The sequence below is a fragment of the Hemiscyllium ocellatum genome, chromosome 16, assembly GCF_020745735.1.
Source record: "Hemiscyllium ocellatum isolate sHemOce1 chromosome 16, sHemOce1.pat.X.cur, whole genome shotgun sequence".
NCBI lineage: Eukaryota > Metazoa > Chordata > Chondrichthyes > Orectolobiformes > Hemiscylliidae > Hemiscyllium > Hemiscyllium ocellatum.
This window is the reverse complement of record NC_083416.1, coordinates 30104011-30117945: the sequence shown is the minus strand read 5'-3', so window position 1 is coordinate 30117945 and position 13935 is coordinate 30104011. Positions and strand designations below refer to the sequence as shown.

The window sequence follows — 13935 nt, the reverse complement described above, 5'->3', positions numbered from 1 at the left end:
CCTATACAGTATTTCCCTGGAGCTCAAATTTTCCAACTCTGGCAACATCCTTGTAAATCTTTTCTGAACCCTTTCATATCTTTGAGAACAACATCCTGAGTGCAGTGACGTAGAGCTTCTGTGTTACAAAAGTGTGCTACTGATGTATATGGAACTCAATGCTGAAACCAAATTGTTTCCCAGAAATAAAAATAAAACAAAGAAATATTAACCTTAATTGTATTTATACATAACTGATTTGATGTACTAAAATGTCGTGAACACTTGGCCTTGTAAGAAATCTGTAAGAGTGATGTTAAAAAGGTTAGTGCAACTGCATCGACTGAATTAATCCAAGATATTTATCAAATCCAAACTTGATTTAGTTGGACTAAAATATATTTATTTGGGCAACAACATTTTAATTAGAACTAATTTGCCTTTATTTAGGATTCAGAACAGCCTTTCCCATTAAAAGTAACAATAGATCCTTATGGGCTCTCTTCATGCACAACACTACTTTGTTTGTCTCATAAAAAAAATTGTACGGAAGCTAACGTCAGCAAAGGGAGCCAATGTTTTGATTTCTTCCTTCTGGCTGATAGAGTACAATGGTGTGCTGCCAGATTTCAGAATGGCTTAACTAATATACATATTTCTTTCATACAGCAATTAATGAATATATGATTTTTTAAATAAAAGGACATATGTAATGAATAAAGAGAAATTTGAAAGAAATGAATTACACATTATTTTAATTTTGAATATAAAGATAGCAATTTACAAATTAAAATGGGGCAAATGGTAAAAATATAAATATAATCTTTCACCAAAATCTACCACAGGAGTAAGAAAAGTAGAATATTAATTATTTGAAGAAATCTGTGAACTTTGAATGCCAATGGAGTGTCATTAAGATTTTCAAAAGCCTGTGAATATATGTTGATGTGGAAGGCAGATTGGAAAGGTGTTTGATGGAGTCTTTTGCTTTGCCCATCTTTGGCAGGATGTCCAATTATATTTGTTGGCTTGGTCTCCTATGTGTACAACAAGTCTACTGCTGATGCCAATCACCCACATCTTTTCGGAAGCTGACAAGTCAAATACTTGTCTTGGGAGTGTAGCAGCTTTCAAAAGGGAAGGCTGGAAGGCTGAGGGACTAAATAGTGTTGAAGATATTAATAATACAGCATTCCGTGAACAATTTTTTGGTTTAATGAGAAGGAAGCTTTAAGGTTTGAAGATTAAAAAAATTACTAGCAAGCAAAATTTAACTCTTTTTCTCAGGTTTAATGTTGATTCATCTGTAAAAATTAACTTGCATATGTTGTTTTAACAGTTGTAGTTCAGTAAAAGCATCACTGGATACCCATTACATTGCAAGATTTCTACTATAATTCAGGCTTGAAATATTGGATTGTACCTTAAAAGCAGTTTAATCCTTTTCAAAAAATGTTTGCCTTTTTGATAGTAAAATTAAAAGTGGTTATCCTTTAAGAATCAGACCCTGCAGCTATTATCAGAGTTTGCTACTTTTGAATCATCTGTTATGACAGAAAATCCAATATCCTGTTCTTTGTGGTGTCTCAGCTAAAATTGGGACTGCAACTTTGCAAACAATTGAGGAAGTCTTTGAAATTTGCATTATGTCTTGGTGCTTAATGTCCTAACTACAGATCTGTACAGCTGTCTGTATTCACAGAAGCCGATGCTGTTGATTGTGCAAATTCTCTCATGTCCAAAGTTGTTGGCTGGTTGGTCTTCAATTATTTTTCCAACTATCTGCCATTTATGATACCACAAGTCTTCCTTAAAGATGGCCATTGTTGCCAGCCAAAATAGGATTTTGCATCCAACAAGTATTTTACCTGATGTCAAGATTAGTGTGGTGCTGGAAATGCACAGCAGGTCAGGCAGCATCCGAGGAGCAGGAAAATTGAGGTTTTGGGCTGGAGCCCTTCATCAGGAATGATATCACTTTCACCTATTTTACCTGATGTGGCCATCCTTACAATATCCTGTACCATAATAGAGTAGGCACCAAATATTAGCATTTTGAAGTTTCCAAAAGGCATTTATTAGGGCTATTATTATGTACAAACATTACATTCACATACAATTAAGTAACTGAGTTAACATTGAACACATTGGTCATTACAGACAGCTTGCTTTCAACAACCTTTTGTGTTTCAAGTGATCGCTGGTAAATTGGAGTAGGAGACATTTTTTCACTCAGGTCACATGCTATGATACAATGATGATATAATGACCATGTTGCTTAAAAATATATTGAATTACTGACTGTAAGGCAGTATACAGGTTACCTTTCAGCATTCTCTGACAGCAGCTAAGGATCTCTTTTAAATAACAAGGAGCGTCTTTAAACTGCATTAATGTTGAGGAAGTCATCATTGCAATGCTAGTTGAGTAATGTTGGTGCTTTGTGGATTGCTTGATCCAATTTGAACATTTTAATTTGGTATTTGCCTGTTTCTGGAAAGAGTGCTAGCTGATTAAATCGAGATTCATCAAGTTCAGTCAGGAATGTGACGACCTTCAGCTTTAAGTTAGTAGGAATACTTTAATCCATTGAATTCCCTCTCATGATCACTCACAGTCCTAAACCGGGTGAAAGTAAGACAAAAAAAATTGCCTAATAACTCCAGAGGGAGTCTGGGAAATCTGCGAACAGGAAATTATGGAAGATTGAAATGAAATAGATTCCAGGACTCAGATCATTGAAGTAGAAAAACAAAGTGCAGAAACTAATGTTTATAATATTTACTGCTGGGAGGGAGGGTGGAGAGTCAAAAGAGGAGTAAAAGAATGAAAGATAAATGAACAGAAATGCTTTATGAAACCAAAACCGTTCACAGATTTATAAGTTAGGGAAATCCTAAAGGAATAATTTTGTTAAGCTTAACAAATTTAGGGAATAGGAAAAGATTACTACGTGGTAGAGTTGGTGTGCTATCCAAAAGAAAAGCATCTGTTGTTTGGTGGAGCAGAATTCCAAACCAGTTTCATTCAACTTACAGTCCAGCAGATGATCTGTTCACCCATTTGCAGATGTTTTCATTTAATTAGAAAATGCAATTGTTCAAATCCTGATCCTTCATTACAGAAACTTTTGAGTGGTACTCCCAGAAATTAAAGTTCAGTCTTGTTACTACAAAATTAATTTTGAAACTTGTGGTTAATATCATTCAGAAATAAGAATTTGCTCCCATAGCAATTTATCACATTACAGGCCTTGTTTTCAATGTCAGCAGATGTAAAGTTTGATTAAAATAGATACCTCACTCTGCAGGGTATTTCAAATGAACTCTAAGAGGTCATGTGTTCAGAATGTGACCCCTATTGATAGGAATCAGTTCAATGGATCAAAATTTAGAGACTGAACACCTCGTGAAGGAAAGTAAATGACTATGAGTAGAGCAAAGTACTTGAGGATGGAAATTAAGAAAAGATGTATTCTATAACGGATGGTTAATCTGCAAAACCAGATTCATGCTCAGGGATAAGTTAGTGTATGAATGTCAATCTCACTGCTGCTTTTCATTTTGCTGTTTTAATGTATAAAGGCTGTTTGGATTGAAATTCAATCATGTACAAATGCTTTTCCTAGTCGGCCTCTATCATGATGCATGCACCTCGTAAGTTTATATCTTAAGCTTCACTTTGATAAAAGCCTCATGTTGAACACATAGGTGTGTTATACATCTGAAACATGGTGTCAGATATCAGCTGAAATTTAAAAGAGGCTCAGCATGGATAGGGTAAATAGAAAAAGTCTTTTCCCTGGGGTCAGGGAGTCCAGAACTAGAGGGCATAGGTTTAGGAAGAGAGGGAAAGATATAAAAGAGACCTAAGGGGCAACTTTTTCACACAGAGAGTGGTACGTGTATGGAATGAGCTGCCAGAGGAAGTGGTGGAGGTTGGTACAATTGCAACAATTAAGAGGCATTTGGATGGATATATGAATAGGAAGGGGTTGGAGGGATATGGGCCAGGTGCTGGCAGGTGGGACTAGATTGGGTTGGGATATTTGGCCGGCATGGACGGGTCTGTTTCTGTGCTGTACATCTCTATGACTCCATGAGCTTTAGAGCTGTGAGCTATCACTGAAAAACATTTTTTAAAAAGTGAAAACACTTTTCCTTTACAGATCCTGATCAAATTACAGTGAATATGAGGCAGAACTGACAATTTGTCCATGAACAATGGCAGAGTTATACAATAGCTACAGATTTGTTAAGTAAACCAGAACAAGTAGCAGTCATTGAGTCAGAGTCACGGATTTTCACCACTGTTTGAAAGAGACTTTCAAAATACATTCTACCTTAAATCACAGCTTGCTTTCTTATTAGAAGTAGCTTCTCTGTTCCTTGTTACAATTGGCATTGACTGTCAGTTTGAAGACACAACTCTCTTGCAATTAAGTCCTTAAATTCTTCTGCAGGGCAATAATTTGTCCTTGTGGCCTAAAGTAGCCAGTTATCAAGCAGTTGTTAAACAGTTTTGTTCATGTAGCTTTGACTCCTTCTTTTCCCAGACTGGCCAAATACTTGCAATTCCTGCAAAACAGTTTGTCTTTGTCCCTCAACAGTTTATTTGAACCATAGCTATTGTTGCTTCTTTCAATCCATGAACAGCTATTAAAGTTCTGAAGTTTACACTTTCACACCAATGCAAAGACTAATATCATGCTGCACACCAACTACTTTTCAAATAGAAGAAGAGCAGCAGAAGCCAGAAGTAATGACAAGTGAGAGTGAAAAAAAAATCAAGATGAAACAGAAAGAAGCCACTTTCATTTTGACATGTCCAGCGGAGATTTACACGGATGATCCCTGGAATGGTAGGCCTAGCATACGACAAATGGCTGAGGATCCTGGGATTGTATTCATTAGAGTTTAGAAGGTTGAGGGAAAGTCTAATAGAGACTTACAAAATAATGCATGGCTTAGAAAAGGTGGACGCTGGGAAGTTGTTTCCATTAGGCGGGGAGACTAGGACTTGTGGGCACAACCTTAGAATTAGAGGGGGTCAATTTAGAATGGAAATGAGGAGATGTTTCATCAGCGAGAGAGTGTTGGGCCTGTGGAATTCATTGACACGGAGCACAGTGGAGATTGGGACGTTAAATGTCTTCAAGGCAGAGATTGATAAATTCTTGATCTTGTAAGGAATTAAGGGCTATGGGAGAGTGCAAGTAATTAGACTTGAAATGCCCATCAGCCATGGTTGAATGGCAAAGTGCACCTGATGGGCCAAATGGCCTTAATTCCACTCCTATGTCTTATGGTCTTATGGTCTTATGGACAAAACTGCTAAACCGTTGAGAGTGTTGAGTATTAGAAAGCCAGTCAGGGTACAAACTTTCAATGCTCTCAACAAAAGCCTGCTAAAGTAGCAATTTGGGATTTGCATAGAATATTTGTCACCTCAGTCAAATGCAATGAAAGTGGATGATCAAAAATACCATTTCAACTGAAGATACCTGCACACAACTGAAGAACTTGTTCCTCAACTGCAAGCAGCTGATCAGAAAAAGCTGAATGCACCACCCACACAGATTATGTATCAATCATCAGACCCAGAGGTCCACAGAAATCCAATCACAACAATGAAACAACAACACCAATAAAGCAACAAGTGACATAACCATCATTGAGAGGAATAGTCAATGAAAACAACATGTGCACGTGCAATTAAGAGGCCAGCATAATTTAATCATGAGGTGTACAATGCATAGGTCGAGACACGTGAAAAAATGAGCTGCTAAGTCATGAGAGTAGTAGTATATATAGTTTGAAACCTGGGTAACTATATCAAAATTGCCTGATATTTGGATTGAAATGTAATCACGTATAAATGTTTAGCTTAATCTGACATAGTTATGTGACCTTTAGCCACGAGGCATTATATTCTAAGCAGACATCTCACGCTTCACTTCAGTAACATTCTGTATTGAACACACCACTATGTTGGACCTTGAAAAATCAAGACCAACAATCTCATTTATCCATAGCCAAGTAAATGTAGCTACAATATTGAATGTTTTTATTAATGACAAGATTAGATATGTATGCTAATTGAACACATCATACATTAAACTAAACTCATAAGGATACAAGAGAAAACAATTATTCAACAGCATATATTCATGGTTAGAAAGCAGGTGCCATTCTTCAACCTGCCTATTGATGTGACTAAATTGGAATGCTATTGTAAGTAATTATACTTTAAAGAATATGTAAGAGTGATGGTTAGACAGTTGCATACACTTTGTTTAAAATCCTTGTTATTCCCCTTTAGGAAACCATTCCCAGTTGGAGACCGTGTTACTTTCAGTGGGAAAGACTGTGTATGCCAGCAATGCTCTCATACGTTAATTACTGCTTCTGAGCCAATAAAGATTCATGGACCCAGTCGTAAGTATTATTGTTTTTCTTTCTTACTGGTTTAATTTCCTTTGTGTGTTTAGATCGTTCCTCTTTGCGGCCTCACTTTCTCTTCTGCCTTTCAATCCCAATTTGCAACTTAATTCGGTCTCTTTTGTTACTCGGAATAGTTAATTCAGGGAAAAAATATGGAATTAAATTCCTGAATACTGAGATTAATACAGATTGCAAATTAATTTCAGCATGCAGAGCTGGTCTTTAAGATAACATGCAATATAATAAGTCTCATTTCAAAGCTAAAATGCAGCTCATGGTGAGTAAGACTCGGCAGTTTGTTACTATTAATAGACAATTTGACTGTCTTGATAGGTGGTCTGTGTCTTTGAGGAAAGGGACTATGTTGTAAATGCTTGTAGGAAAGGATTTAAGACTCTCTGCCTGAAACCTGGAAAATATCAGAGTTGCTACATCTGCCTTTCTGTTTGGGATACAACCCCTATGTTTGTTCTACCCAACTTTGTTGTGTGAATGCAGTATTTTCAGTATGCATCAGATTACAGTCAGCAGAGCTACTTATACTAGTCTGTATGTTCCAAGAGTGTACTTGAAGAGACATTGGCTTGGATCTTCGTTCCCGGCTCCAGTAGCAGGAGTCAGGAAATTAAACAGTTTGCTTGCTAACCACAGGTGAAACTCAACTGAATAGTGGGATCTTGTCTTAGACAAAAGACAGAAAATTGAGCCATGTTGGGGTGTGGATGGGGTGTTGGGGTCTTTGAAGCAGGCCTGACCCCACCCTGAATCTGTAAACAATGGGCACAGATCAGAAGTTACTACAGGGGCTGCTGAATGCAAAGACAGCCTTTTTAAAAGGATCATCTTGATTCCCTATGAATTAATCACTGCTGTTTTGTTATGAATAAGGTCTCTGATTGTCCAGACTTCAAACAAGATCATATATACTTTAATAATAGTCGAGGAGCCAAAAAAGGTTGTGCTGAAATCCAACAGACTATAGGTTTGACTATAATGCCAGTACTATTCAGACACCAGGGGGGATATTGATTTAACAACGAAGAAAAGCATTTAGGTCATACGATGAAACATGGCAGTCAGGTCCAATTAATCATGAGAGAGGCCCTGTGTCAGTCTGGCAGCACTGGGTAAACTTCTCACCAATTGAATCTGAGGTGGATGGACCAATCTGACAAATTTGCTTGATCATGTTATGATATTAATTAGACTCACTAATGGCCCAGTTGACATCCACTTTCTTTGAATCCATCAGAATTTAATTGGGTTACCTGTGGACTCTGAAAGCAATCCACGGCCCTTGCCTCTGACCCCTGCCCACATGTCCAACTATCCTGATACCCTCCTTCCATGATCCCATCCCCAAAATCCCTATCCTACCCCATTAGCAGCTGTTACCAATTCAGAGAGCACCACCAATGATTGGCCTGAAGCTCTCAATGGACACAATCCCTAAAATCCTGGGGATGGCTTGATGTTCACCACTTAGGCACCTGACAGGGCATCACACAGGGAAGAAATGTGTTTTTTTTCAAATTGCAAATATTAAGTTTAGCCCTAAGTTAGCAAGCTGCACTCTATTGAATTGTGCATCCAACTACAAGTGATAGTTATGAGGCATCTACTTCCTCACTTCTCATTCTTTGTCTGCCGTTTTACAGCTCAGGCCTTTAAGCAATTTTGAGCCTGTAAGCAATCATGTACAGATGGTATAGATTTGTTTGTAGGGATTCTGCTAGTCATTCATGTCTCTGGGTTTTGATCATCAGGCAAGAAAATCATAAAGAATACCACAGCTCACCAAGGATAGAACTTAGTCTTCCTAACTTCAGTTAGTATTTCTGGTACTCTGGTCACACTCTGGGGAATGATGCCCAGAAAAATAAGTCTTTCCCGCAACCCATGACTGGCTTCACAGTTGTAGATACACTCCTATATAGATTTTCATCATGCATACCAAGAAAAATAGAAAAAAAATGATGCCTGCTATATGGGAGAAGCTATTTGGCCCATCATCTGTGTGTCAGCTCACTGCAAAAGTAATAGAAAATTAATCCGATTACTCGAGTCTCTCCATATTGTTCCTCTTCAAAATCTAATCTAATTTTTTTGGTAACAGTGGTCGCTGGCTCAACTATTCCCTTTGGTCACCCATGTGCTAACAATTATCAAAGTAAAAAATTCCACTTAACCTCGTCCAGAAACCTTCATAAAACCAGCAACATGTCTGTCTGGACATAAATTTTCATCTTTATTTGACCTTTCCATGACCTAGTGGAATGAACAGTTCTTACAAAGTATTTGCTATGGGTGTGTTTCATTATTGGCATGACATTGGAGCCAGTAGATTAGGTTAACTCCTCAACAAAACCGTCTTTTGAGATCACCTCTCTTTAACAAATGACAGACAAATTACTTACCCCGCCCAGCATGATCATCTTCAATTTAAATATTTATTCCAAACTCCAGATAAACTGAACAAAAATGTCTACAATGTAAGCGAACCCTGCTGTGTATTCAGAAAAGGGTCCACTTCCGGGTTTCCATTTTCCTCAATTAACCTTCTACCCTTTACCCAGGAATTACTAGCATCTGTATATTGGCAGTTACTAATGTTTGAAGGGATCAGGATGGCAGGAAAATTGCAAAGGGTTATCATAAATCCCCTCGTCCCATCACTTCCCTCTTGAGGGGCCAGAAAGTGCAGCCGTCCCAACTGGATGGGAAAAAGTACATGCCAGTCAAAATGGGAATATGGTGGGTCAGCCCCTTGCACAATTTATCTAGATTTTTATTGACTGAATCTCTTGTCATTGGCTGCTAAATATGAGGCAACGTGTTTTGAAATTAGGAAATATTTTTGACAAATTCTGAAGGTGAAAGGAAAACAATAAGTGACAATTTAGATAAATTGTATCATGATAATTATGCAGATTCGCTGTTTCATTAATTGAAGTTCTCATTTCCATAGTTTTCTATGGAATATTGCAGGATCATTTAGCTTGGTTGATCATTAGAAACCACATAAAGCTTGCAAAAGGGCAATGCTATTGTTATATGGATATTCCTGAAAATATGCAACTTTTTATCATATGCAAAGCGTTCAACTCCTAAATAGAAAATTATAATCAAAGTACTCTAGCATGCATTTGATGTTCAAACTTTATTCTTAGTTTAACTTGCAACCTTTCTGACCTCGGGAAAATGTCTGATTTGCTTCAAAGTGAAACTTTCCAAGCTGACCTTGGCAAGAATATTTTCCTCTGTTGCCTGACAACTGGCAACCAAGGGAAGTCTGAACATGTTGATGGTTAAATCGAGATCCTGAACTAGTAGGTTGTTGTTTGGCCAAGGCAGGATATGGTTATTGCCATTGTATCCTCACTTCATATTAGTTTGAGAACTAACATACTTCCTCTCAAGTAGTACATTGTGCTGAACATGATATATTTCCACCTTTCACCCATTATATTCAAAATTCAAAGTGTTTTATGACCTGGCTGCAGGAAAGAAAACATTTTAAGGAATTTCCTTTTAAAATATACGGTTTCGTCATTCATCCATGCAGTGCTCTTAACTTTCAAATCCTCTCACATCAGGGACAGATTACTAAAATGTATTATTCCATCTGTTGTCACAATCAAGAACATACCTCAGAAAATGACTTTGTGTCCATGTGTGAGGGATTCCATGTTCCAACTCCTTCTAACTTTTTGTCTAAATTTTCACCTGAATCTCTTGGTGAACAGTGATGATTGTTTACCTTGTTACCATCTCACAAACAAGACAATATAGTTTTCCTCAACTGAGAAAACCTTCATTATTTTGCAAACCTCCTCACAGCCTCTTTGCCCCACAGGAAACAGTCCTAAGTGCCCCAAATGTCTGCCTGCAACTGTAGGACTAGATTTTCTCAATTGGGTCTTGACGCCAAGTCGGTTTCAAAACCAGGTCAACAACCAACAAAGAAGCTGTCTCTGGAAACTCTGTCAATTTAAGGACAGAAGGTGAACCTGGGAAGTGGGAGACACGGGCAGGGGTTGCAATGTGATGCAGGAGATTCGATGTTTCAGGCCAGAGCCCTTCGTCATTCCTGATGAAGGGCTCCAGCCCAAAACGTCGATTCTCCTGCTTCTTGGATGCTGTCTGATGTGCTGTGTTTTTCCAGCAACACACTCTCAACTCTGATCTCCAGCATCTGCAGACCTCATTTTCTCCTGATTGCACTGTGATGGCCTGGGCTAGCAGGCCCCATTGGGAGAGTGATGCTGCTAAGGCAAGCAGGTCAGTCCAGGATGTTTCAACTCAGAGACAGCCTTGGTTGCTTCCAGAAAAGTCCACAACTAAAGAGGGCTAAAGCTGGTAGTACCTTTGTGATGGAGGGAAAATCCCATCAGGAGAAGTGATAGGTATGTTTGCAGGCACTGATCGCTATGGCCCTATCTTTAAGACATTAAGCTTCTGAGTCCAGTGGCTAGCTGGTTTAGTGCTGGATGTCTGCCTGAAATGAGCTGACAGACTTTGCACTTGGGTGAAGGTGGGCTACTCCAGCAGTGGGAAAATTTTGGTGTCAGCTCCTAAGTGGGACCTAATTGGCTTCTCACCTTATGGAGTGAGCCATCAATGCTTTTTTGAGTCAACTGCGAGGAAAATTGCGGTGGTAGAATTGCACCAAGGAGCCCTCAAAATACAGTTTTTTTACCTCCAAACTTGCCAGCATTATTCAATACATAGTTTCCCATCACTATGGTCCTCTTATATTTCTCCATAACCAGGTTCCAATAAGTACACAATTCGAACAACTTAGACAATCTATAATCACAATATAGTTCAGTCACATACTTTTTATTCACCTTATTCCATTCAAACTATATATCTTATAATGGAAAAGAAAGATTGCGGATTTAAGTCATAGAGTTATCTCAATGCAGCACAGTAAAAGGCCCGATGGCCAATATTGGTCATGCGGTTTGTCGTATATAAATAAATAAGTATATGCAGATATATTAAAATGTTGTAAGATATGATAAAATGTAAATTATGTAATTTTGTCATCCACAAAATTAAACAGTTTATAATTTTGTTCACATTTTATATGACAAAGTCTGTCCAAATTCAGTCTGACTTTGGTTTTATTTGCCATTTTAATAGATTTTTTATAACAATTCTATCATTTCTGAAAAAGTGTGTGGGACTTAAGAATCTGTCATCTTCTATTCATCAAGTGAAATGGAAAATTAAAAGCTTAATCTCCAGCACATTTCTCTCCTTGTGTGTTGTTTTAAAAAAAAGGTAGCTTGCAACTATTTTTTGGTGCTGTACTTTCAATAAATCGGAGGAAGTACAATAAAATTTCACAACAATGGGTCCAGGGATTGAGGGACTCCAGTTATGATGATAGGAGAACTTAGGATTGTGAATATTTTCCTTGGGGAAGAGAAAGCTGAGCGTGAGGTGTTGGACACGATAGACAGGGAGACACTGTTTTCGTTTGTGAAAGTATCAAGAATGAGAGGGCTCAAATTTAAAGCAATTCACACAAGGTCCAAAAGTGATATGAGAAAGACTTCTTTCATACAGCGAATGGTTTCGGTTGAGAATACACCTCTTGAGAATGTTCAAATGAAGGCTCAATTGAATCAAATCTGTTTGTAAAGGAGCAATATGCTTTAACCATTCCAGTAATTCTGTTTAAAGTGTATTGTTGTCTGATGATGTACTTTATTAAAAGCACAAATGCTATTGGAGTAAATTTTAATCATATAGGAGGGAAATTGCAGGTGGGTATCCTCTATCAATAGAATGTTAGTTTTCTCAACGGTAGAGTTGAAATCCCAGCCTTAATTAATATTTGAACACAGCCAAACATTCTTTCACCTGTCAATAAAGGGGTCATTAATTACTTCAGTGGAAAACTCCAGTTACTTGGCTAAATACAGGTGGAAGGCTGACAAGTCATGTTTCACAGCCAATATACTAGCATCAGAAGAGTACCTCCTAATATACAGTGCAACTTTTCTATTTCCCAGTATGGTAGCATCCTTAAGACTTGACATGGACAGCAAAAGAAAAAGAAAGAACAAGAGACTGAGACTGACTGCTTTTGGGGGTCACCGACTGTGCTAAATTTCAATGTAAGGGATAAAATATATGCTAATTTGTAATTCCAGTGAAGAAACATAGTTTAATTTAAATATTTCAACTTCCATCAGGAAGAATATCTTTTAAAATCCAGCTCTATTGTGGTGATTAGAAAAAATGTTCTAAAAATCTTGGCCATCAGTTTAAGTTTGTTATTTTTAATATTAAGTTTGCATGTAAATGATAAAAAATTGCAGTTGGGCAAAATCAGAATTCAATTGTTGTAAACATAAATCTAATTTAAAGGTTTTGAAAATGGTGGTAATCAATTTGAAATATATGTGAATACTAGAAATTAGATGAATACTTACAAATACTATCCCTTGTTTTGGTTTTATGGCAGTATGAAGATTTGGTTCTGTGCCATTTTGTAATTTGTTCCATGTTAATGCTTAGAAACAAAACTGTCTGAGACACTTTAAGTTCAAAATTAGGGGAACAGTATTGTTCTTTGGCTGAATAATAGTGGCCAAGCCCAGGATCAACAGTTATTCCCAATTTAACAATATTTTCCAGATGCTTTACTTTCATGCAAACTGTCCTTAAGTTGATTAAGTAGTAATATCTTTAAAAGAAGTAGCCATAAAAATAAATTCACCAATAGCTCAATTAACCAGAATAAAAAATATTCCCCTCCATTCTAATTTAACAATCTCAGGCTTTTGTTTTATTTATTAATGGGAGGTGGGTGCCCTTGGTTGCACCAGCATTTATTGCCCATCCCTAATTGTTCTTAAGGTGGTGGTGAGCTGCCTTCTTGAAACACTGCAGTACCTGATGCCTCAATCAGCCAGGTGGTCTGTTCAGTTTTGTTTCTATTGTATGGGTAACTTTCATGTAATTACTCAATGAGCAAATTCAATGACACTGACTCGAAAGCTGAATACTGTCTGTGCAGCCATTTCCTGAATCCCCGAGACATTTAAATACCTTACAGGCAAACTATTACTTATGATCAATGTCCAGTCCTTGAAGCAAAGAATTCACCTTCAGGATCTGCCGGCAAAACAAAAAACTAGCAGCTTTTGAGATCCATGCTGCCTCTTGGCATAGTGGCCACATGTGGAGTTGCAGGAAACCTCAGAGCAGCAGCATCCATGTAGGTCCATGAAAAGGTTAGTGAGGTGGAATCACTGGCTGATCTGTCAGGTGGACTCAGAAAGGTTTGGTGGAATTTGGTTTGGAGGATAAGGGAAAGAGGGTATTTACATGGGTGTATTCCCATCTCAATCCTGCAGGGAGACCCGTCAATATAGATCTTGTGGCCTCAGTGTGGCTTTTAGCCCACCCTGAACCATTGCTCCCCACCAGTAGTGTAGTACCAGCAAGATGATTAGGTCCTTAAGTAACACTTAATTGGCCACTTCAGAGACTT

The 13935-nt window shown here is 37.8% G+C and overlaps 1 protein-coding gene across 1 annotated transcript in view; it reads left to right on the top strand.

Moving 5' to 3' along the window:
- The window catches only part of ablim3 (actin binding LIM protein family, member 3), a 344253-nt gene that overhangs the window by 159708 nt on the left and 170610 nt on the right, over positions 1 to 13935 (top strand). The window contains exon 4 of the mRNA XM_060837095.1: positions 6301 to 6416. Coding sequence (XP_060693078.1) covers positions 6301 to 6416 — 116 coding nt within the window. The remainder of the gene's footprint in view (positions 1 to 6300; positions 6417 to 13935) is intronic.